Source organism: Zalophus californianus, chromosome 3 (genome assembly GCF_009762305.2).
Source record: "Zalophus californianus isolate mZalCal1 chromosome 3, mZalCal1.pri.v2, whole genome shotgun sequence".
Taxonomy (NCBI): domain Eukaryota; kingdom Metazoa; phylum Chordata; class Mammalia; order Carnivora; family Otariidae; genus Zalophus; species Zalophus californianus.
This window is the reverse complement of record NC_045597.1, coordinates 74,961,784-74,988,589: the sequence shown is the minus strand read 5'-3', so window position 1 is coordinate 74,988,589 and position 26,806 is coordinate 74,961,784. Positions and strand designations below refer to the sequence as shown.

Sequence of the window (26,806 nt, the reverse complement as noted above, 5' to 3'; positions counted from 1 at the left end):
GGGACAAAGGATATCCAATATATGTATATTTGTTGTCCTTGAGGAAGAAATAAAGAATAAAATAAATAAAAATATTGGTAAAATAGAGCTTTCTTTAATGAGAACATGACTAAGAAAGATCTGACACAAAATAAATGCCAAGACACTTCTTGACAAAGTTTATTGGACTTTAAGAATAATGAAAAAAATCAGTATTAGACAAATCAAATCACTTTGGAAGGTTGGAGAGAGAGGGAATATTGGGGCCACACTCAGATGTCACCATTGAAGTATTCAAGCTAGAAGCAGGAGACCCAGATATCCTATCAAGAAATGAATGAAAAGCTGATAAATGAGATGTAGAAAGCAGTGATTTCTCTGGATATAAAAATAAGGATTTAGGTAATGGTAGGCCATCTTATTGTGACCAAACTCTGTTGAAATAGCTTCAAATGCTGACTTTTAAGGGAAAAAAAAGCTTTTTAAATTCATTAGGCAAGATAGTAGCTATTATCAAGTCTAAAACAAAAGTCAAGAGAAGTAGGCAAAAAATTCAAAAAGCACTTTTCTCCTGAAGAAATTTGCCAATTAATACTAAAGTTAGCTGTGGGGAAACAGGTGGTATTTAAGTAAAGGCTCAGGTTGTGCCCAAGACGGAGACTCTGAGAAACCCCATAGTCAAACAGATTCATCTCAGGGCCAGAGTGAAGTAGAAAGAATGCTGCTCCATTATCCTTCAACCACTCCCACAGGGCTTTGGAGAAAGTTGCCTTGGTATCATTCTGAGGAAGGAGAGGAGAGAGACAGAATGAGAGGCAGACAGACAGAGAGGCAGAATGAGAGACAGACATAGAGAGACAGACATAGAGACGCAGAATGAGAGGCACAATGATGGGAAGGAGGGAGGTTTCTAGCAGAATGACCCAAATTGGCATCACCAGAGTTGTCCAAGAAATCTCAAGCATTGTCAGTTCAAAATGGTTCAGAATTGGTAGTGCTAGAGGTAAAAGCAAATATGAATCCTCTCCAAAGAAAAATCCGTTCATCCTAGGCCTCAAGGAACCCCCAAAAATTATTATCAAAGGAAAGAAGTACTATACAAAAGAAACAAAAATTGTAAGAACCATTACAAACAAAAGACTACCAAAAATACCCACTATAGATTTCTTTAAAAGAAAATAAACATGTTTATTATGTATGAAGAAAAACATGCTTTAAAATAACTACATGGAGGGGCTCCTGGGTGGCTCAGTCATTAAGCGTCTGCCTTCGGCTCAGGTCATGATTCCAGGGTCCTGGGATCGAGCCCCACATCGGGCTCCCTGCTCAGCGGGGAGCCTGCTTCTCCCTCTCCCACTCCCCCTGCTTGTGTTCCCTCTCTCACTGTGTCTGTCTCTGTCAAATAAATAAAATCTTTAAAAAAAGTAAAATAAAGTAACTATATGGAGAGAAACTATGGGAAGTGACCCAGAAATTTGAAATAGAACCAAATAAAATCTCTAAAATGGGGTAAGTCCTAATGAAACTTAAAAATTCAATGGGCAGGGATGCCTGGGTGGCTCAGTCGGTTAAGCATCTGCCTTCGGCTCCTGTCATGATCCCAGGGTGCTAGGATCAAGTCCCACATTGGGTTCCTTGTTTGGTGGGGAGACTGCTTCTCATTCTGCCTGCTTCTCTCTCTGCTTGTGCTCACTCTCTCTTTCTCTCTGACAAATAAATAAAATCTTAAAAAAAATTCAATGGACAGATTTGGCAGCAGATAGGATGCTGCTGAGAGGGAAAATAATAGTGATAGAAATTACCCAAAATACAGCACGGGGAAGCAGGAAAACAGAATATCCATAAAAGAGCTTAAGAGATCAAGTAAACGAAGTGAGAAGATCTAGCAAAATTTCAACTGAGTCCTGATGGCGGGGGGGGGAGGGGGAGAGAGAGAGAGAGGATGAGAGAATGAGAGGGAGAGAGACAGAGAAAGAGGGAGGGAGGGGGAGGAGAGAGAACGAGAGAGAGAACAAAAGAGAGATGGAGGGAGAGAAAGAGAAGGAGGGAGGGAGGGGGGAAAGGGAAAGAGGGAGGGAGAGGGGGAGGGGGAGGGGGGAGGGGGGGAGGGGGAGGGGGAGGGGGGGGAGGGAGGGAGGGAGGGAGAGGGGGAGAGGGAGGGAGGGAGGGAGAGGGGGAGAGGGAGGGAGGGAGGGAGAGGGGGGAGGGAGGGAGGGGGGGAGGGAGGGAGAGGGGGGAGGGAGGGAGGGAGAGGGGGGAGGGAGGGAGGAAGAGGGGGGAGGGGGGAGGGAGGGAGGGAGGGGAGAGGGAGGGAGGGAGGGGGAGAGGGAGGGAGGGGGAGAGGGAGGGAGGGAGAGGGAGGAAGCGGGGAGGGAGAAATAGGACAAAAGCAACATGTGAAAAGACGATGGCTATGAATTTTTCACAAAGGCAAGAAAACCAGTAAATCTCAAACAAGGTAAATAAAAAATAAAATCACACTTAGATTTATAATGAATATGCAGAAAACAAAAGACAAAGAGGAAATCTTAAAAGCAGTCAGAAAAAAGAAAAGAGGAAGGAACTCTTCCCAAAATATTTTATGAAACCACATTATGACACCAAAACCAAAGTCATTAAAAGAAAAAAAATAGTACAAATTAAAATCCTTTATAAACACGATTACAAAAATCCTTAGCAAAATACTCAAACTCAAATCTACCAATATTTAAAATGATCACACATCGTGACTTTTATGGGTTGAATTGCATCTTCACACAAAAGAAGATACATTGATGTCCTAACCCCCAGTACCTCAGAATGTGACCTTATTTCGAAACAAGCTGTCTTAGTCTGTTCAGGCTGCTCTAATAAAATACCACGGACTAGGTAGCTCCTAAACAACAAATTTATTTCTCACAGTTTCGAAGGCTGGGAAGTCCAAGGTCAAGGCACCGGCATGGTGGTTTTGGTGAGGGTCATCTTCCTGGTTCACAGCTGGTGCATTCTCATCATGTCCTCACATAGTGGAAGGGGCTAAGGAGCGCTCCGGGCCCTCTTTTATACAGCACTGATCCCATTTGTGAGGGCTCCACCTGCATGCCTAAGCAACTCCCAAAGGCTCCACCTACTAATAACCTCACCATTGGTGGTTAGGATTTCAGCACATGAATTGGGGGAGAGGGACACAAACATTCAGACCATAGCTTAAGTTCCCTGCAGAGTTAACTAAGTTAAGATAATGTCAAAGGGTGGGCCCTAATCCAATATGACTGCCGTCCTTATGAAAACGGGAAATTTGATCACAGAGACAGATACACATATAGAGGGAAGACAGTGTGAAGAGACAGGGGAAATGCCTGAAGATGGAGATACAGAATGGAACCGTGCTGCTACAAACCAAGGAACATCTGGAGCTCCCAGAAGCTGGGGAAGGCAAAGAATGATCCTTCACCCACAGATTGCAAATAAAGCATGACCGTGCTGACACCTTGATTTCAGACTTCTATCCTTGAGCGTTCTGAGACAATAGGTTTCTATTGTTCTAAGTCACCCAGTTTGTAGTGGTTTCCTATGATAACCCCAGGAAACTGATAATAATCTAGTGGGTTTATTCCAGGAAAGGAAGTTTGACTCATCATTTGGAAATAAAATGATGCAATTTGTCATCTCAAAAGATAAAAGGAAAAAAAAAGCCCTATGATAATCTCAATAGATACAAAAGCATTTAACAAATTTCAACATCAACTGATAAAAACTCTCAGCAAGCCAAGAAAATAGGGTAAGTTCTTCCACCTGATGAAGGATATCTATGAAAAACCTGCAGCAAATATCAGACTTAATTGCAAAAGACCAAATGCTTTCTTCCTAAGACTGGCAACAATGCAGGCTGTCCTTACTCACCACGTGTATACAATATTGCACTGGGGGTTTTGTCTTGCAATAAGGCAAGACAAATAAACAAAAAGCAAAGAGAAAAGAAAGAAATAGAACTCTATTCACAAACTACATGATTGCCAATGTAAAATACTCTTAAAGAACCTATTTTAAAAAACTGCTCTGGTGTAACATGTAAAAATAATTGGAGATTAAGACTCCCATCCTCATAAAGAGAAAAAAACTGATTAAACTGAAAATCTACAACTCTTCTTAGATCCATCAGAGAATTCAGGTCACAAGGCGAATTGTGTCCCCAAAAACTGAAGAGTTGGGTGAATACAGAGAATCACAATTTATCTCTGGAGCCAGCAACTGGTAGAAACATGCAGAGGGTAATTGACTAATTGCAGAAGGCTGAACCATGCACTAGCTTTGAGATAAAAATCTCTGGGGGACATGGCCCAAGAGGGGGACCTTAAGGAACACCACCAGGTTCTCAGGGTGAAAATCAGAGAAAAGGCCCCTCATGCTTCCAGCAAGAGATGGGGGAAAGGGACCATTAGAAAATATGCTCAGCACATTCTGTTCCCCTCAACAAAGGCCTGCTCTCAAGGAAAAGTATTTTACCAGAGCCTCATCAACGTGGAAGAAAGGAAATGCCTAACTTTAGCTCATTCTAGTCTTAGTCTTCCTGTCTCACTTAACAGGAAAACAAAAACAAAAACAACCTAAAAAGTCCTTGTGAAGAACAAAACCAAATCAGAGGATTATAGAACACTTGCCCTCTCCTGCACTTACCACAACATGAATACGGTTCCTGCACAGTAAGAGGGAATTAAGTACAGCTGAAAGAACCAACTAATAACCTATTTAAGAAGGAGTCTCTAGGGATACCAAAATACACACTGAATCCACAGCTACATATGGAACAATTTCCAGGGGCGGGAAAGGGGAGGCTAAAAACTAGCTGAGCAACTCCTACACATAAAAATGAAAAAAACCCACATCAGAGTGGTACGAGAGGCGGACTCTGTCTCACCAGAGGTGTGAACCCCACCAGAGGTGTGGCAACCCCCAATCAGGAAGGAACTCAAAACCCTGAGCTTCTCTCCGAGGAGTGCAGGGTTTTGACCCCACATGTGGCACCCTGACTTTTACCTGCATCTTAGAAATGAGCCCCCAAAACATCTAATGGGGCTTGCATCCACAAGACTCACAAGACTATGGTGAACTGAGAAGTTGTTCTTAAAGGGTTCACATGCAAATGCACCTACCCCAGGACTGAGCACAGAGGCAGCCAACTGAAAAGTGCCTACCCAGACTTTCTGTGAAAGAGACTTATTTTCTCCTGTTAAAGCACTGGCCTGAGGGCCTGGCATCTACATTAATGCACATCTAGGGATCTGCGGAAATTCTCTCCAAACACGGAGGCCTGTGGGCGCCATCTTTGCACTCCCCTATGCCTCCCTCCAGCCCTCTGGCATCTCCTGGAGTGGAGCTTGTACCCCCATCTAGTGACCTGATTTTGCAGCTGACAGGGCTTATGCTCTGTAGTCCCACTGGAATCTAACCAACGGAGAAAGAGTTTTCATCCAGCTTGCACCCCCCTCTATGGGGCAGAGCAGAGACGCAACAGACTGAGGAGCCCAGGCTCTCTATGAAGAAGGCCAATTAACTTATCTTCACAGGCTTGACCTAAGGAGCAGGCTTCTAGTCAAACACACATCTGAAGGCCCTCAGTCATACTCTCCAGAAACCTTGGAAGGTGGGCACTGTCTTTGTACTCTGCCACCAGAGCACCAGGATCTCCCAGAGGGGAGCCTTTACACTCAGCTGATGCCCCAGTTTTTATGGCTGCCACTCAGGGGACGCTGCTTGCTTGCGTGGCTCTGGGGGCCAGTGGGGCTCACTTTCCTGGGTCTGGTGGGATGGGACTGCAATAATCAGAGAGCTGGTTCTTGGCCAGCACCACCCGCAGGGCATGTCACAGACAGCCGACTGAAACACCCCTGAGTCTTTCTGTGGAAGAGGCCTATTAGCTGGTCCTGGAGCTTCAGCCTGAGGGGCAGGCACACTAACGGCTGTTGGAGTATTCTCTAGGGATGGATGCCAGTGGATGCTAGCTGTGTGCTCTCCCTCTACCTCATTCTGGGTTGCCAGTATTCCCAGACAGGAGCTGGCACCCTCATCTAGGCACCCTGATTTTTGTGACTGTTGCCCAGGGGACACCTCTAGATTGCCTGGCTCTGGTAGCCAGTGGGGCTTAACTTCAGGGTCCTGAAAGACTATACATATTTGTATACATTAAAAACTGCCACATGAGGGCCTATGTACCAATCAGGAAATGAAAACACTAACTTTAAAAGATATACAGCCATTTCATTGCAGCATTATTTACAATCGTCAATATATGGAAACAACCTAAGTGTCCACTGGTGAATGAATAATAAAGAAAACCTGGTGTGTGTATATATATATATATATACAATTAAATATTATTCAGCCATAAAAAAAGAAGAAAATCTTGCCAGTGGCAACATGGATGGACCATGAGGACAGTATGCTAACTGAATTAATGCAGAGAAAGACAAATACCTTATGATCTCACTTAAATGTGGGAATCACAATAAACAAACAAAAAAAACAAGTTCATAGATCCAGAGAACAGACTGGTGATTGTCAGAGGTACGGATGGGAAGTGGGCAAAATTGTAAAGAAGGTCAAAATGTACAAACTTCTGGTTACAAAATAAATAATCCTGGGGATATAACATATAGCATGGTGACTATAGTTAATAATACTGTATTGCATACTTGAAAGTTGCTAAGAGTAAATCTTAAAAGTTCCCATCACAAGAAAAAAATTTGTAACTATGTGTGCTGACAGATGCTAACTAGACTAAACGACTGAAATCATACACAACGCACTCAGCATAGTAATTGCCTGGAGCAGGGCCCAAGGGAGGGAGACGGGGGATTGAGCCTGGAGGTAATGTTGTTTTTTTTTTTTAAAGATTTTTATTTATTTATTGAGAGAGAGAGAGAATGGTAGAGAGAGAGCATGAGAAGGAGGAAGGTCAGAGGGAGAAGCAGACTCCCTGCTCAGCAGGGAGCCTGATGCGGGATTCGATCCCGGGACCCCAGGATCATGACCTGAGCCGAAGGCAGTCGCTTAACCAACTGAGCCACCCAGGCACCCGAGCCTGGAGGTAATGTTAAAGGTGATTTTTGCTTTGCCTTATCTCCAATGATTTCTTAAAAAAAAAAAAAAGAAAGAAAGAAAGAAAGAAAAAGGAAAAAAATTAAATTAAAATTAAATAAAAACTTAAAAACATAAAATGTTTAGAAACAAGAAATATAACAAAATATATATATACATATATACATATATATAAAGGTTGTTTTCTCTGTATGGTGAACATGTTTTTTTGTGTGTGTGTTTGTTGAATTTTAGTCACGTGCACTGACACACATCACACAGAGTGACTGCATAGGCACCCACCAAACAGTGACAGTCCAAACTACTAGAAAGTTTTTAGGCAATAGGTAAATGAGATATGAATCTATTGTTTTGGTTTATTATTTCTCTGGCCATTTAGGGTACAGGGCACTGATTCCAGCCTCTTGACACGTGTTCCACAAAATTTCAAGGGTCAGACCCTGGAATGAAAAAGGACAGGCTCCCTGGGTGAGCCTTGGACGCCTGAGAATGGACCCCAGTTCAGTTACTGGAACAGTTACACAGCTGCTGCTTAAAGGGACCACACACTGAAACAGAGGGCTTCCTAGTTACTCACCAGTCAGGCTGGGGACACCACATTTGACTGGAAAATGACCTGTTATGGTTAATATCCTGAATGTCTTCACTCAACACCAAAAGCCCTAGTCCCGACGGTGGCCCCTGGTCCTGGCCTGGAATGAGCGGAAACCTTCCCAGCTTGCCTCTGGAAGTTCTGACAGTTGAGGCCTCAGCACTGCCCTCACACTGTGCTCCTGGGATGGGGCTTGCCACACTTCCTGTCCTTCCACACTCACCAAGCCTGCTTTCCTTGCCCTCTGAAGTACCTCCCTCCTTTCAACCCAGCCTAGAAGGATAAAAGAGACCTTTCACACTTGGGAGCTAATTTGCTTTTCTTCCAAATGGTGGAAAAAAGTAGGTAACATGCTTACTAATAGGTGAACACTTGAAGATAAGACAATACCTCACTGGAAACATGAGCTTTTTTTTTTTTTTTTTTTTTAACAGTAATGTCTCTCTTTTTTTAAGATTTTATTTATTTATTTATTTATTTATTTATTTATTTATTTATTTGAGAGAGAGAGCACAAGCAGGGGGAATGTCGCAGAGGCAGAGGGAGAAGCATGCTCCCCACTGAGCAGGGAAGCCCAATGCAGGGGCTTGATCTCAGGACCCCAAGATCACAACATGAGCCGAAGCCAGATGCTTCACCGATTGAGCCACCCAGGCACCCCTGGAAACATGAACTTAATGTAGATTTGATAATTGATGATTTTTACCAATACTTTTGTAGACTAAATCATTGGCTTTCAAAATGTAGGGTCTCAGGAATGCTTCAGACTCTTAAAAAGTATCAAAGAACCTAAGGAACTTCGTTTACGTAGCTTATATCTACTACTAATATTTACCATTAGAAATTACACTTGTACAACCATTTCTGAGAACAATCCAGCATTACTTACTGAAATGAAATACATAAGCCCAAAACCTCTGACATCTACTCTAGGACATATGTACCCACCCCGCCCCCCCCCCCAAAAAACACCACTACAGGGCAGGTTCATTAGAAACCACGTAAAAGTTCATAGAAGCAGGAACAGTTGGGAATAACCTAAGTATGAGTACAGGAAAAGAGCTATGTTATGGGAATGCAATAGAGTAATATGTGCCAAACAGAAGCATGTCATATAAAGTAACATGAATAGGTCCTGAAGACCTAACATTTTATGAAAGCAGAATGAGATTTATGGCACAGTATCCTTTACATAAAATTTTAAAATGTATACAAAATAACTATTATTATATAGTTTTTCAAGGAAATATATTCAAAATAGGCAAGATGGCTTGGGTGGGGGACAAACATTAAATATATAAGCGAGTGAGAAGTATGGAAATGCAGACAGATGAAGAAAGACTGCTCGTGAGAGGGAGAAATCCAAGGATGGATTACTCTGTAAGGCTGTCTGCCACAGATGGACAGGAGAATTTTTACGGCCCTTCTAAAAAAAAAGACGAAACAAAATAAAACAAAAATAAATAGGTGGTTTATTTTTCATCCTTCTCTTCCTGTGCCTCATCATTCCCAGGTAAATTCCACACATGTGCATATACACTTTTAATTTCTTCCTACCACCACATTTAAGTTATTAGAATATCAGTTGGTGGGGCACCTGGGTGGTTCAGTCTGTTAAACATCTGCCTTCAGCTTAGGTCATGATCTCAGGGTCCTGGGATGGAGCCCTGTATCTCTCTCTCTCTCTCTCTCTCTCTCTCTCTCAAATAAATAAATAAATAAATAAGAATATCAGTTGGTGAAGTGATGTCCGTGCTTCATGTGCCATGAAACAGCTTGCTTCTGATTCACTATTATCATCTGAAATGTAGAAGGTTTGCTTCCCTGGATGAATCTGAAAAGGGAACATCTCATGAGTTCATTGTACTTGGAAATCAGCACTTAAAACAGAGTTAGCCTCCCTCCCCTAACCCTGTATTTTTAAAGTGGCAAAGATGTTAACTGGATGAAGTGTAACATAAGCCCAGGTGGCAGAAAGCAACTCCTTGAACACACTGGGCAAGAAGAGGTAAGTCTGCTCAACCTTATTTGCTTCTCCCTACCGCACCCAGCTTAGAGCCCCTTACCAGCTCTCCATAGGATGCTACCATCAGATGATGGGTCACAGTATAAAGAAACCAGGAGAATTAATAGTGCCCATTCTCATATTAGTTTGGTAGAACTGCCCAAACAAAATGCCACAAACTACATGACTACATGATATAAATCCATTTTCTCACAGTTCTGGAGGTTAGAAGATCAAGGTACCGGCAGGGTAGGTTTCTTCTGAGACCTCTCTCCTTGCCTTGCGGATGGTCACCTTCTTGCTGTGCTCTCACGTGGTCTTTCCTCTGTAGACACACATCCCTGGAGGCTCTCTGTGGATTCTAATCTCTTCTAAAAGGATACCAGTCATATCGGATTAAGGCCCACTCTAAAGGCCTCATTTAAATTTAATTACCTCTTTAAAGGCCCTGTTTCCAAATACAGTCACATTCTGAGGCACTAGAGATTAGGACTTCAATATACGAATTTTTGAGGAGACATAATTCCATCCATAACAATTTCCAAAAGGTCTTGCTCACAATCAGGTGCCTCTCGATGTTTTAGCAGCCAAGGGGTTGAGTACCAACCGAGGTGCTCATTTTCTTTTCTTTTTTTTTTAATTTTCTTTTTAAGATTTTATTTATTAATTTGACAGAAAGAGCACAAGTAGGCAGAGCAGCAGGCAGAGGGAGAGGGAGAAGCAGCCTCCCTGCTGAGCCAGGAGCCCGATGTGGGGCTCGATCCAAGGACTCTGGGATCATGACCTGAGCTAAAGGCAGACGCTTAACCAACTGAGCCACCCAGGCGCCCCAAGGTGCTCATTTTCTGAATCAGGTGTATTTCAAGAGAATACCCTGACCCAGAGAATAAGGAGCTTCCTTCTCCAGTCCCCGGGCCCCAGGCATACTCATCAACTCCTCTTCTCCAGGATATCCTTAGGGCTTATCACATTGCCCTCCCTAAGATAAAACTTGGCTTATTCATCTTTGGTGCCCTGATTACCATTACAGCTCCTGGCGTCCTAATAAAGTATGTACAGATGTACCTTGTTTGCAGGCCATGAGCAGCCTGAAAGTGAGGAACACTGGGGAGGGTGGGAGAATCAGAAGGTGCCATGAGGGAGTCAGAGAGGGTGGGCCAGAAACTAATCTGCCACCCCTTCACTTTTGCACTGACCTCCCTGTATGGAAGTGTGCACTTCCAAGTTATAGCAGGATGCAAGGCAATTTCCAATTTGAAAATGTGCATGGGAGGGCGCCTGGGTGGCTCAGTTGGTTAAGCGACTGCCTTCGGCTCAGGTCATGATCCCGGAGTCCTGGGATCGAGTCCCACATCGGGCTCCTGGCTCAGCGGGGAGCCTGCTTCTCCCTCTGACCCTTTCCCCTCTCATGCTGTTTCTTTCTCTCTCTCTCTCAAATAAATAAATAAAATCTTAAAAAAAAAAGAAAATGTGCATGGGAAACAACAAAAATGCTAGATTTCTTATAGTCCTCTCACACTTTTTTAAAACTTACGCTTCTCAAGGCATAGTGTCTATGTGTTTGACCGGGAAAAGGTAGGAACACAGTATTCTCATATTCCAGGGAAAGCCAGTGGCGGACTTGCTCTGGACAAACCCGTCAGTCTTAGGACACAAAATTGTCTGTCAACTCTTTAGAAGTGAAACAAAGATCTGACCAAGAGGAGGTGAAATCACTGAAGGGCAATGATGGCTGTCTGGGTTGGGAGGCCTGATGTGACACAGAAAGAAGGGTTGGCTAGTAAACTCTGAACTGAAATTCCACCTTTCTGTTCGAGACTGGCCATTGTTGGGGCGCCTGGGTGGTTCAGTCGGTAAAGCGTCTGACTCTTGATTTAGGCTCAGGTCACGATCTCAGGGTCATGAGATCGAACCCCACGTCGGGCTATGCGCTGGGTGTGGAGCCTGCTTGGAATTCTCTCTCTCCCTCTCCCTCTGTCCCCCAAATCTCTCTCTCTTCTTCGCTCAAAAAAATTTTTTTTAAAAATTAAAAATTAAAAAAAAAAAAAGACTGGCCATTGTCATGTAGGGAAACTTGTCTTCATTTCCTGGTATTCTCTAGTCTATACTTCTACTTTAAGGACGCTCTTCCCAGCCTCCCCTTGAAAGACTGCTATGGATTGGACTGTGTCCCCCAAAAAGATATGTTGATGCCCTAATCCCTGGTATCTGGGAATGTGCCCTTATTTGAAATAGGGTCTTTGTAAATGTAGCCAAGCTGAGAACATGTCATTAGGTGGATCTTAATCCAATAGGACTGGTGTCCTTATAAGAAAGTGCCGTGTAAAGACAGAAACACACCAAGAGGGGGCGCCTGGGTGGCTCAGTCAGGTAAGCGTCTGCCTTTGGCTTCGGTCATGATCCCAAGGTCCTGGAATCGAGCTCCTGCTCTGCAGAGAGTCTGCTTCTCTTTCTTCCTCTGCTGCTCCCCCTGCTTGTGCTCTCTCTCTCTCTCCATCAGATAAATAAATAAAATCTTAAAAAAAAAAAAGAAAGAAACACACCAAAAGAATGCCATATGATGATGGACAAAGAGATTGGAGTGATGTGTCTACCGGCAAGGGAACACCAAGAATTGACAGCCACTGCCAAAAACTAGGAAGAGGCAAGAAAGGATTCTACTCAAAACCTCAGATGGAGCCCAGCTCTACAGATACCTTGATCTCAGACTTGTATCCTCCAGAACTGTGAGAATACATTTCTGTCGTTTTAAGCCACCTGGTTTGTTTTGCTCTAAGAAACTGACAGAAAACTTCTGGATAGAGCAGCTCTAAGGAATTGATATAAAGACAAACCTCCTGGAAGCAGTGTCTACACCAGCAGACCCTCTATCAATACCCATTAACCATTCAACTTGATGAAATCTGGCTACTACTACTGCACGAAAACTGCTCGCAAAGATCACCAATGTCCTGCTTGTCAACTGCTCCAACAGACTCTTCTTAGACCCCCGTGTCACTTCCTGGCAGCATTCTCTTCCTCTTCCCACTTCCTAAACATCAGTGGGCAGCAGAACTCTGTCCTGGTTCCTTTCTTTTCTTGTTTGAAGCCCTCTCGGTGTGAGAGTCCATCCATTCTTCAACACCCAGGTGATAATCATAGCCATGAGAGAGGCCCAAATTCTAATCACCCCAAACCTATTCCACCTTACATTTTCTATAACTTGAGCAATAGTTTTACAATCTACCCTGCCGCCAGAAACCAAACTTCAGCTTATTCTCTTACTCTCCACATCCAACTGATAAACAATTTCCTCTTAAATACCTTCCCCCCCAACCACCACTATTGCCAAAAGGCTCCTGTGAGCCACCTGTTTCTCACCGGCACTGTTGGCAAGATCCTGCTACCTCTAGTCATGTCCTGCTCCACAATGCTTGTTTCTTTTCAAAATACAAATATGATGATGTCACTCTCTGCTTAAAAACACGACTGCCCTTAAAATGGAGCCCAAGCTTCTTAACAAGAGTGTTCTATTACCTGACCCCTAGTTATTTAGTCTTGCCCCTCACCATCTATGTTCCAATTAGATTGAATACTGAACAACTTTTTGGTCCCAACACGCTCAAGTCACTTCCTTGACTATATAAACTCTGGTACATGATATCTCACTAGACTGTAATTCCCATAAGGACAAGAACCATATCTAATTCAACATTCTATCTCCAATGCCTGAAATTTGCAGGTATTCAACACTTGTGAAATACAGGAATGAGCGTGCTTTCGTCTGTAGGTGTCCTGCCTCAGAGCCTTCTCAGAAGCTGAAGCAGTGGAAGGTCACTGGCCTGTTTGAGCTCTGCCCAGAAATATGGGAGAGTGATTGCTGTTTCCTCTGCTCCCCACACCCCTCTCCACACCCCTGCTAAGGGCAAACCTATACCACTGGCAGAAAGCAGGTTCCCGTCCTTCAAACAAGTAGTTCTAGAAAACATCTGGAACATTGCCAGTGGAATTGAACTCCCACTGGCCACAGTAGTGATTTTCAGACCATATTGTTATACTGGCTCTTCCTCACTGTCATGGTCACATCATCCCTGCCCCTCACTCATGCTTTCAGAGCTGTTACCCAGTGGTTTTAGCAGTTGGATCTGTAAATCTTTGGGGGGGGGGGGGGCGGGAAATCCACATTTAGAGCTCTGTTAAGATTTGCAGCTTAAAATAAATTCAAATGCTCAGAAACTTTAAAATGTATTCCTGGGTAACTTGCATTAAATGAGAAATTAAATAAGAAATTATAACATATTTAGGATAATCATAGTGAATGAAACTTCCTTGGTTTCCAAACCTGTGGGCTGCGGTTATAGCAATCCTCAGGTCATGAGAGATCATTACATTAAGTAGTGAGGAGAGAATCCTTCACTGATAGAGTGGGGTTTGAGCTTGTTTTCCCAAAATAAATATACCATCAGAGCCCTGACTCCCAGAAATCCTCCTAACTGGTTTACTGGGGCCACTCAGAGCAAGGACATCCAACACTGATTCTAGGAGGAACAGAATCTAGAGTTTGTGTGGACATTTGATGCTCTGAAATTAAAATCATAATGACATCAATAAAGACTCTAACTTATAATGCATAATGAGGCACCTTTCCACTGTCTCTACACTTAAGAACTACTCAATGGTGATTAACAGTATGTACTTGGGAATAACACATCTCTGTGTCCAAATCCCAGCTCAGACACTGATTTTGCAGCTTTGGGCAAGTTTTCTTAGTTTTTTCTGAAACTCAATTTCTTCATCTATATAATAAAGATAAGTTATTGCAATGGATTGTTACAAAGATGAAATAAGATTGTATATGCATATCATTTAGCCCAGTTTCTGATACATGTGCTTGTTAAATAATATGTATTGTTATTATGTCTCATGCCATTTCATCTCTCCAGAAAGGTTAAGTAAATTGCCTAAAGAAGAGCGAGAACTGGAGCCTGGGCTCCTGAATCAATCTTGACTTCATGGATTTGCTTAAGGGTTATGATTTATAAACCCAGTACAACATAAATTTGCTCACAATGCTAAATATAAACAGCCAAGTATTTTTTTTTTCCTTTTTGTTTCTTTTCACTTGGCTCACCTTATAACCACACAGAGATTGTGAGGCTTATCCAAGTCTCACAGTGCATGGAGAGCCACGGTGAGCAATTAACTTCAACATTCTGAAGCCAACATGGACATTGACAGGCTAATGTTGACCTCGTGGCCTTGATAGGGACATTATGGTTTATATTGCTATCCCTGGCAACCAACACCAAATGAAAACACCTGGATAGGTGGGCTAAAGCCACCCTACTCAAGGTCACCCAGTCATTCTCTATATCATTAACCACAAAGTCAAGATATTCCACAGAGGGAAAATAGGACAAAGCTAGTATCAATGAATTCCATGTTATATGGACTTGGAGATCTATTAGTTCTCTGAATTAATAATGAGTATTAGTTTCCTGTGGCTACAGTAACAAAATATCACAAACTTGGTGGCTTAAAACAGAAATGTAGTCTACCACAGCTCTTGAGGTCAGAAATCCAAAATTAGTTCTAGTGAATCGAGGTGTCCATGGGGTACCTGGGTGGCTCAGTCGGTTAAGCAACCAAATCTTGATTTTGGCTCAGGTCATGATCCCAGGGTTCTGGGATCCAGTCCCACCCCACCATGGGCTCTGCATTTAGCAGGGAGTCTGCTTGAGATTCTCTCTCTCCCTCTGCCCCTCCCCCTGCCACCACTTACTCGCTCTCTCTAAAATAAATGCACAAATCTTTAAAAAAGAAAAAAAAATCGAGGTGTCCACAAAGCACCTTGCTCCTTCTGGAGGCTCGAAGGAAGAATCCCGTCCTCACCCCATCCAGCTTCTGATGGCTGCCAACATTCCTTGGCTTGTGGCCATAAAACTCCAATCTCTGCTTTCATCTTCCCATGACCTCCTTCTCTTTTTCCCGTGTCCAATCTCTCTTTGCCTCTCTCTAGTTAAGGACACCTGTGATTGCATTTAGGGCCCACTCAGCTAATCCAAGAAAACCTCTCCATTTGGAGATCCTTATTTAATCACAGCTGCAAACTTTTTTCCAAATGAGGTAACATTCACAGGTTCCAGGCATTAGGATGTGGATATCTTGGGGGTGGGTGCATTTTCAGCCTACCACAATGGGCTCATACTTCCTAAAAGATGATATCCAGGTACTCCATCGGGCTTGTTTTTAAGACATAAAATGGGCCCCTCTTTTCACAAATATATATTCTTTACCATGATTTAACAGGAAATGCCTGAAAACCCAACCATGATCCCTAAAAGAGTCTAATGTTTGCTCCCATGGTTCTTCATGCAACAATGCTGGCTGTCTGGTGAGTTGCCTTCTGGCCCGACACTTCCCTGAAGAGTCTTCATATATATATATATATATATATATATATATACATATATATATATATATACACATACATATCTTTGATTATCTTCCTTTCCTCTAGCATAGTAATTAGTGAAAATAATACATTATAAACAGTATACAGCCTTAGGAAGAAATGTTTTTGAAATGTGTAGCTTAAAAGAACAGAGTACATCTCGTAAATGACTGGCCTCTGGGAAAGTAAAGCTGTCCCCAACACAACCTTCCAGAAGCTGACCCTCCAAAGAGGGAGATGAAGCGCCAACAACACGAGCTGCCACAAGAATGCAGGGGTTGCTTTTCCCAGTTGCAGGTGATGTAGAAAGACATCCTCTTTGCTTCTCGCTCTTCATCCAGCCCTCGCCACACCCCCGTGAGGGGAGTGCTAGCACTATGCCCCGCTAACAGATGAAGCGCGTGCCAGAAGGGCCTTGGCCAGTCACAGGGCTTGAAGCGGTCTGGCCAGCTCTGCTCGGTCCCCACAGTGCCCAGCCACTACCTCGCGCGCCCGCGTTTGTCCGCAGAGTGCTCGCAGTTGGAACTAGTTGGCTAATTGGAATGCAGAGCTGGAGAGCCGCGCGCGCCCACGGCCGACGTGGGCTACCCGGGTCCCGCAGCCTGGCTTCGCACCGCACCGCAGGCTCCGGGACTGCGCCCAGTGCCACCCCAATCCGGCTCGGGGCCTCGCCCACGCATGCCACAGACGCGCCCACAGCTCCCGAGCTTTGGATCCGGGACTATACGTAGGCGCTCACGCGCACACCCGTCAGTGCGGACCCTGATCTGCCGAAGCCTTGGGCTTGGGCCTCCTCGGCCGCCGTCGCCCGCTCTGCGGTCCCCGGCTTGTCACTGGTATCGTGGCGCCTCGCTCCCAAACATGCGCAGCGCGCTGGGTGTGCTGACGATCCATCCCAGGATCGCAGCTTGCCCACCGCGGGGAGGGGGCGGAAGAATCAGTTTTCTGTCCCTTGAGCCCTCCTTTTTCGCCCGCCCTTGGGCTCCAGAGCCTTGCCTGGGGTGAAGTTCGGGGACGGCGAGGTCTCCGTGCCTTCTGTCTCTGCAGCCCGCGGAGCCATGGCTTGTCCGGCCACCGTGGGCTCCTCTGGCCCTGGCAGCGTGGGAGATCCAGCCTTCGGACTGGAAAGCCGGCAGGAGACAACGGGACAGAAAAAGGCCTGGAAACTCAAGCCGGCTCAAGAAGGGTGATTGTTTGATGGTCGGACCGGGCTAATAACCTTTGGGATAGCGGAGAAGTGAGAATTATTGGGGTTTTGTGGTGTAGCGGCGGGTAAGAATGTCAGCCAGGGAACTCTGGTAAGCAAGAAACGTCACGCCTCTTGATTTTCTGGGTCTCAGTCAATTTCTGACTCCTCTGAACCACATCCACCTGCCCCCATCGAATGGGCTGGTTAAGAAATAAAAATTACCCCAGTCCCCTTACCAGGGGTTAGGCCAAATTCTGACTTGCTGGATAAATTCACTGTTTAGTAACTTACCCAAGATCACACTGCCAGTAAGTGGCAGGATTCACACCCAGATATCCTGGTCTCCAGAGGCTGTACTCTCAACCAAGATGCTATATCTCTTTATGAAATGTTTAGCCTCACCCCTCTTTGAAACCAGTTTGGGTCACAGTGCTATGAAGCATAAAGCACACTGACTGCAAGTCAGAAGTGGCCTGAAACAAGACTCTATAGTTCTCTGGTCTTCAGTTTCCTCTGGATGAAATGGGGTTAATGTCCAAGGTCTTGGAATTCTAGGGAGTGTAACTGGTCATTTGAAAGCCACATCCAGCCCATCATAATGATGTCTCCTGGCTGACAGATTTTCAAGCCCAGATGCAGCAGCTCCTAGGTGAAGTGGCCTCATGATCGCTGATGCAAAACTAGATTCCTACCACTAAACTGGTTGGTGCACAAGGACAGATGAGAAATGTTGAGGGTGCAAAGGAGGCAATTATGACACTAGCTGCCACCTACATCCACTCCCTCTCCGCCTCCCTTCAAACAGACATGGACAAGAACTTAACTGTGCCACATGGGGAAGGGAGGCTGATTCTGGAGACAGTGACCTGTAGTCCAAATGCCACTTATAAGTTTCAGAGAGATCCCTCACATCACATATGGCTGAGTACCTCCTGGAATTATCAACAGTCCAGCTCAATTTACATTTCACTTTCCAAAACAAATGCAACTGTTCAAAAAAGAGCAGGAACTGCTTAAGGTATGCTTGCTGACTTCCTTGAAGCCAGAGGCCAGTGTCACATGAAAAGCACAGACTGGGGGAGTTGTTTTTTTTTTTTAATTTATTTATTTCATTTTTTTTTCAAGCCACACATTTATTTAATTTATTTATTTCAGAGAGAGAGAGAATGAGAGAGAGAAAGCACGAGAGGGAAGAGGGTCAGAGGGAGAAGCAGACTCCCCACCGAGCAGGGAGCCCGATGTGGGACTCGATCCCGGGACTCCAGGATCATGACCCGAGCCGAAGGCAGTCGCTTAACCAACTGAGCCACCCAGGCGCCCCAGACTGGGGGAGTTTTAAGTGGAATCTGCAGCTATTTTCTCCCTCTCCGTGGGGACCTTAGTTGGCAAGTCAGAACAGATTCCTGGAGAGGGTTCTGTTTGTGTGAAAATTAATTTGCAGGCTCAAAGGCTTGCACTCCCCTGAGGCCAAAGGGAGTCTTCTTAAATTTAAGATATAATCAAAATGGTTCCTATTGTAACAGACCTTTGTATGGAAATAAGCAGGTTTGCTCAATCACTCAAAATCAAATGGCAGGCTCATTTGAACATAGTATCAATGGCTGTGTTACTTATGTATATGTTCAGGTGAAATTTTATATCTCATTCCAAATAGGAAATAGAGATTTTAAAATTGCTTCAGTTTGGACATTTTTACCTAAAACCCAAAGCATTCAGAAGGGAAATTCTATTTAAAGGCCATTTGAATGAATGAATGAATGAATGAATGGGTGAATGAATGAATGCAGTTTGCCCCAATCTTATAGAAAGCCTACATTTTCACTTCTGAGCCCTTTTACAGACTCCAGGGAGTAGGAATTCATCTAGCTTATCCCAGAACTCTTGGGTAATAGAACTTTAGACTGAGTTCTAGACAGATCACATTCACCCATTCAGATCTTTAAGCTCATGGGAAATAGGGATTTCACAATCTACTGATAAACCACCTCCATGCTTAAAAACCCTCACCTTTGGAATTGCTTTCCTGGTTCTAATCCAGGTCCTCCTCCAACAATTCAGCATTATGGAAACTTAGATCTGGAAAACAACCTTAAAGGTTGTTGTATTAGTTTTCCAACAGACTTGATGGATTAAAACACAAATTTATTATTTTACAGTTCTGTACATTAGAGTTCCAAAAGAAGTCAAAAACTCAACACAAGTCATAAAAATCAAAGTGATAGCTGGGCTGTGTTCCTTTTTGGAGGCTATGTGTGGTAGGGGCAGGGGACTCTTTTCTTGCCTTTTCTACCTTTTAGAGGCTAACCGTATTCCTTGGTTTGTGGCCCACTTCCTCCTTCTTCAAAGCCAGCAACATAGCACCTCTCTGACTGTTCTTCATATCATCCCTTGCGATGTCAGCCAGGAAACGTCTGATTTTAAGGACACGTAGATTGTCTCCCCCCCCCCCCCGTAATCCAGAATAATCTCCCCATTTTAAGGTCCTTACTTTCTTCACATGTATAAAATGCCTTCCACCCTGTAAGATAACACTCAAAGGTTCTAGGGATTAGGACATAGACATCATCGGGGGTCATCATTCCACATATATCACAGGCATCTCTTCCAGCTCCTTTCTAGAAGAAGGAATTCCCTGATAGATGTTCCTCTAATCTTAGTACTTCCACTGATGGGGAGGTTATTACTTCACAAGGCCACAAAAGGGTAATGTTGACCAACTCTAAATGTCACAGAATTCTAATGTTCAGTCCCAGTACGGCCCATGCATAGGTCCTTGTCTTAAGAAGCACAGGAGAAAACCTAAACTGGTACCCCCACCTACGCATCCCCCACATGAAGTTCTTAATATATTTGAAAACAGCCAGAAGATTTTCCTTTTATTCATTAGTTGAACAAATTGAACACCAATTGTATGTGGATGCTATTCTAGGCTTCAGAGATATAGTGATTAATCAGCCAAAGTCCCCAGTCTCATAATGCATTTCTTCTAGTGAAGGAAACAGGTGGATAATCCAATAGACAGCCGTAGCATCACCTTGAATACCACCAAATCAGGGGGACCAAAATAATTTTTGAACGAATTTTATGTGTGTTTTAAAAATCACCTGTTGGGGCACCTGGGTGGCTCAGTCAGTTAAGTGTCCAACTCTTGATTTCAGCTCGGGTCATGAACTCAGGGTTGTGAGACTGAGCCCCACATCAGGCTCTGTGCTGGGCATGGGGCCTGCTTAAGATTCTCTCTCTCTCTCTCTCTCCCCCTCTGCTCCTCTACCCCCCCAAAAAATCTCCTGTCAAGCAATTATGGAGGGGGTGGGTAGAACTGGTTAGACCTTTATACACATTTTATATTTTAGAATTGTTTACATTTTGAATAATGGAAGAATACCAAAACCTTTTCAGAGCCATGGTCCTCTGAAGATCTTACTCTAGCCTTGAGGGAGAAACAATTATAAATGAGGCAGAACAGTTTCTATTAGAATTAGCAAAGATGGCTTCCTGGAAAAAGTAGAGCCTTCCAAGATGACCTTCCAAGATTTCAATAAGCAAAGACTAGCAGAGAGACATTCTGTAGATTTGTACTTACACCAAGGCAGCCAGATGAGAGGGAGAATCAGGGCAGATAAGCCTTTTAGTTTGGACATATGGCTGAGGATAGGGCATAATCTGGATGTTTTCCAGAGAAGACTAGGAATTCAGTGGCAATGGGATAGCACAGTTCTGGCATTTCCCCATACTATCTGTAAAGATCCTGTAAAGGAAGAAAGAACCAAAAGTCAGACATGGAGGATAAGCAAGGCACTTGGGAGGTTGGACTCCCCAGTCGGAGGATATTTTCTCACATGATCGGCAACACATCAGAATGGGGAAGTCTGACTCTGTAGTGCTCAAAAGGAAGGTCACTTGAGCCTACCAATGGGCTCTTCAGAAATAATGTGAAGGTGTTTGGAGCACAAGAGCCATTTCATGCTGTGTCCCTCTCTACAGTCTACAAAATCCAGATCTAAGTACCTTTAGCTTGCTGTGGTTGAGTTTACCTGAGTCACTCAGAACTCCAGGCTGTGACAACCTGTAAAGCAAAAGCTAGAGGATGCTCCAATGGGTGAGGTCATCAAGGCATTTGTTCTTATTCATTTAACTTAAATTTTACTCTTTTCTCTTCATCTAATTCAGCCTCTCCACATGCATTCTCGGAGCTGGTAATAGGAACATGCCATTTCTACTCATATGCTGTGCTGCTGTTTCTAGATGTAACTGAAATAATGAAAATAAACCTAACCAATTTTCATTCAAATTTCCTGACATAGAAAATGAAAAAAAAATCTGTTTATTTTCAATTTGGCTTTCCCAGAGGCTCTGCTGTTGACTCGATAATATTGAAAGTTCACTGGACTGAGTTATCTGATGACACAACTTCTCCATTGTTGGGAAAGTGATGCATTTTGTAATTAACATTTGAGGTCTCTCCTTCAATTTAGCTTTCTTTTAGAATGCTTTGTTGCTAAATGATTGTTTAAGTTTGTGTATTCATTTTGGCATGTCTGCCTTTAAGACTCGGAAGAATTCTGACTTTTGTTTGGCTACCGAATGACATCAGTCATAGTTCTGAAGACCTTCTTAATGATTGCTGGAAGTGTTTCTGGCATTGTTTTTGTTGGGACCAAATTTGTATCCTGTGATGATAATCTTGTTCTCAGTGTTTCTTATTTTTAAATTTTGTTGGGTCCCTAAGAGGGTATGCTCACTTGAAACTAAAAATTCCACTATAAGTGCGCAGGGTCTAAAATAAGAAAGGGTAGTACAGTGCTGGCTACCTTATTCAGTGTCTGAGTAAATAGTGGTATGACACTGGCATCTTATCCTTTTTTGGTTCTTGACAAGGTTCTGGAAAACTCTGGTCACTCCATTCTGTTACTACCTGTATCACCCCTGGGAACTTGGGCACAACTAGTAGCAAAGATCAGTGGTTCCCATTCCTGTGAGGCGAAGTGTCATCTTGCTGGGGCAGCCAACTATGACTCAGTTTATTTCCTTATTTGTACAGAGGTTTAGCTGTTTAAAGATGTACATGTTTGAGACAATTTGAGCAAACCAAGCTCTGCTTACTTAATGTCTACAAATACCATGGAAAATATTCCAAACCTCAAAGTCTACTCTTATACAGGAAGTTATTTCTTGGGGGCAGCTCCAGGATTGACAGATCTAAGAGATGATCTCTACAATATCAGATCCTTACTGACAGTAGGTGGAAGCTGAGAGAACTTGTTTGTAAGCACATGTGAGATACTCTGAGGAGTCTCACAGAAAGAAGCAGGAAGACTTTGAGAGGAGCTGGAAATCATGCACTAGCTGGTGAAAGTAAGGGCTGTATGAAATGGTTTACTATTGTCAATTTTATTTGATTTGTCATTGTTCACCACTTCATGGCTGGTGGATTCATGGGTTCTTCTTCATTATCACCATCACCATCATCACCAACATTTTGATTCATTGTTCATTTAGCATGAAACGGAAAAATCCAGAAATCCAAAGGGGGATTGAGTCATTTGAAATGTCAGAGAACTAGAGTGAAAATCTACAAATTCTTTCTGAGAATACAGAATCATTATCTAGCTCCAGTGTTCATGAGGCCAAGCCTCATTAAAGGATGCCATAAAGCTAGAATATTAAAAAGCTGGTAGAGAAATAGATAATATTCTATGGAACATTATGCTCTATTTAGACTATTTCAAGCCGGGGGGAAGGGGTGGTATATGGGATAGATTATTAAATACAAGATGTTGGAATAATTGGCCCTGTTTGGGGGGGGGGGATGATTAAAGTACAGTCTTAACTCCAACCATTCATGAAAAGTCCAGGTGGATTAAATATGTAAATATACTCACTCACTAAACAAATATGTATTAAAACATTACCATGGTCAAGTTGCTATAGATACAGCAGTAAACCAGACAAGAATCTCGGTTCTTGGGATGCCTGGGTGGCTCAGTCAATTGAGCATCCAACTCTTGGTTTTGGCACAGGTCATGATCTCAGGGTCATGGGATCAAGCCCTGCATGGGCTCTGCACTGGGCATAGAGCCTGCTTGAGATTCTCTCCCTTTCCCTCTCCCTCACTTGTGTGCATGCATGTGCTTTCTCTCTCTAAAATAAATAAATCTTAAAAAAAAAAAGAATCTTGGTTCTCATGGAGGCTACATTCTACTGTGGAGTGACAGACAGTAAGCATATTAGTAGGAATATGTGTTATCAGAAAAACAAAGCAAGCAATGGGAATAGGGAATAGGAGTTTGCAATTTCAAATAGGATGTTTAGGGAAAGCAACACTACAAAGATGACATTTGGGTAAAGACTTAAATAAGGTGGGAAGGTTGCCATGTAGTTATGGTGGGGGGACATTCAGGCAGAGGTAGCATTTAATACAAAGCCCTAAAATGGGAGCATACTTGTTTCAGAAATAGCAAGGAGTGGCTGATGTGCAGTGAGTGGGGGGAGAATAATAGGAAAGGAGGCCAGAGAGGTAGCCAGGGACCAAAGGTTGATGGCCATTATAAGAACTTTGGCTTTTTCAAGTCAGATAGGAAGTAGCATGATCTAATTTTAATGGAATCTCTCTAATTTTTGTTTTGAAAATAGACTTAATGAAGGCAAAGTCAGGGGCAGGGAGACCTGTTAGAAGGCTATTGCAGTATTCCAGCTGAAAGAGAGCAATAGCTCAGACCAGGGTGGTAGCAGTGAAACCGGTGAGAAGTGGTTGTTTCTGAATATAAGGAAGGCAGAGCTAATAGGATTTGTGGGGATGGGTTGGATATGCTGGCAAAAGAAAAAGAGAAGTACCCGTGCCTCCTGGTAATCATACCCTTTTGTAATCCCCTCCTCTTGAGAGTGGGCTAGATCCAGTGGTCTGCTTCAAATCAATAGAAGATAACAAAGATGATGGGATGTTACTTCCCTGAGGAGATTACATAATATTGTAACTTCTTTCTTATTAGCGGACTCTCTCTATTACCTTCTTAGCTTGCAAGCTTTGATGAACTAAGCCGCCATGTTGGAGAGGCCCATGTGGCAAGGGACCGAGGGTGACCTCTGGCCAATTGCTAGCTGGGAATGGAGGCCCTCAGTCCAACAGCTAGCTATAAAGAGAAATATTGTCAGGTTTTATTTTATAATAATTTAAAATTTCTTTAGAAAAAAATAAAGTTTTTAAAAATTCAACTAGGAATAAGAATTTATAACACATATAATCGACAAAATAGTAATATGAGTAAGATAATAGTTACAATAATACATCCTAATATTTTAACTTCATAATATATCTAAAGTAATGAGAAAAAACTCATAACCCAATGAATATTAACTCAATGAATATATGTAAATGCACAACAATACAAGCAGGCAATTCACATGGAAAAATATGACCTAAAAATACATTAAAAGATGCTTAGCCTGATTTAAAAAAAATGCTAATTGAAACAACAAAATGCCTTTTTTCCTTCTTATGACTCCATAAAGTAGGTACGTGCATACCTCATTTTATTACACTTCGTAGATATTGCAATTTTTATAAATTGAAGGTTTGTGGCAATCCTGCATCAAGTAAGTATGTCAGTATCATTTTTCCAACAGCATTTGCTCATTTTGTGTCTCTGTCACATTTTGGTAATTCTTGCAATATTTCAAACTCCTTCATTATTATATTTGTTATGGTAATCTGTGATCAGTGATTATGACTCACTGAAAGATGATGGTTAGCATTTTTTAGCAATAAAGTATTTTTAATTAAGATATGTACATTGTTTTTTTAGACATAATGCTATTACACACTTAATAGACTGCAGCATAGTGTAAACATAATTTTTATATGCACTGTGAAACCGAAGAATTCATTTGACTCATTGCAATATTATAATTATAGCAATATTAGCTTTATTGTAGTGGTCTGGAACTGAACCCACAATATCTCCCCCTGAGGTATGCCTATATTAATACTGTCCCCATTTTATAGATGAAGAAACTGAGGCTTCAAGAGGCTAAGTAACTTGCTCAAGGTCACACAATTATTCAGTTGCAAAATCACAATTTAAAACCAGTGTGTCTGTCTCTAGAGCTAATAGTCCAAACCACTGTACCATCGTGGGGTGATATGCAAACCCCCATCATCGCCCCTGTTACACACACATACACACACACACACACACTCATATACAGGACCATCTTTTGTAATTTCTCTAAAGATGACCTTATTTATTTGAACTTAATTTTCCTTGGAAATGTTATATGAGTTATTCTTTTCAGTCAAATCCTGATGAGATAAACCCAGGATCCTGTGGGGGAAAATACCAAACAGATTAACATATATATAATAGGAGACCCAGAAGAAGAGAATTAGAATGAGATTCTATTTAGATATCTATCTTTAAATAGATATCTATCTATTTAAAGATACAGTGACCAAAATTTTCCAAAATTTGATTAAAGCTCACAGACCCAAAAAGTTCACTGAACACCAAATAAAATAAATTCAAATAAAACTACCTAGGTACATTGTAGTCACACTGCTGAGAACCAAAGATAAAGAAAATCTCTTGAAAGCAGCAAGAGAAAGAAGATAGCACAAACATACATTGTTTCTGATGAGAAACAATATAGGTAGGGCCAGAAGTCAAAGATACAAAATCTCCAAAGTGCTGAAAGGGAAACTTTATCAATCCAGAATGTTATGTCCAGAGAAAGGATCTTTCAGAAATAGGGGAGAAATAAAATATTTTCAGATAACTAAAAGTAATGGGGATCCCAAAGTGTTACAAGGCAAGGGAAAAAAAAAGGCATACATATCGAAAAGGGAAAAAAAACTTTATTTGCATACGAAATGATTGGTATACAGAATATAATTAAGAATCTTTAAAAAGCTACTAGAATAAGTGAGGTTAGCAAAATCAGAGAATATAAGCTCAAAATACACAAAACCAATTGCATTTCTATATGCTAGTAATGAGGAACTAGAAATTAAAATTGTACAAAAATAACATTTACAATTACTTCAAATAACCTGAAATACTTAGGCATAAATTTAACAAAATATACAAAATACACTCAAAAAATACAAATCATTGCTGATATTTAAAAAAAATAAATAAATGGAGATATATACAAATTTGATAGATTGAAAGATACAATATTTTTTAAGATTCATTTCTCCCCAAATTAATCTATAGATTCAAATGCATTCCCAATCAAAATGCCGACATCCTTGGGGAAGAGGGACTTGAAAGTCTTTTTTGTTTGTTTGGGTTTTTTTTAAAGATTTTATTTATTTATTTGACAGAGAGAGACACAGTGAGAGAGGGAACACAAGCAAGGGGGAGTGGGAGAGGGAGAAGCAGGCTTCCCGCGGAGCAGAGAGTCCAATGTGGGACTCGATCCCAGGACCCTGGGACCATGACCTGAGCCGAAGGCAGTTGCTTAACAACTGAACCACCCAGGCGCCCTTAAAAGTTTTTTATTTAAGTAATTTTTACACCCAACTTGGGGCTT

At 42.4% G+C, this 26,806-nt stretch overlaps 1 protein-coding gene across 11 annotated transcripts in view; it reads right to left on the bottom strand.

Moving 5' to 3' along the window:
• The window catches only part of LOC113919824 (phospholipid-transporting ATPase IB-like), a 237,857-nt gene that overhangs the window by 186,836 nt on the left and 24,215 nt on the right, over positions 1-26,806 (bottom strand). For 6 of the 11 annotated variants that reach the window (XM_027589587.2, XM_027589595.2, XM_027589594.2 and 3 more), the window contains exon 1: positions 7,634-7,751. Coding sequence is in view for 5 of the 11 variants with exons in the window: in XM_027589591.2 (XP_027445392.1) it covers positions 20,859-20,935 (77 nt within the window). In the remaining 6 variants the exon portion in view is untranslated. Of the gene's footprint in view, positions 1-7,633; positions 7,752-20,858; positions 21,024-24,281; positions 24,406-26,806 lie in introns of those variants that run through there. The other 5 variants (XM_027589591.2, XM_027589588.2, XM_027589592.2 and 2 more) reach the window with 2 other exon arrangements.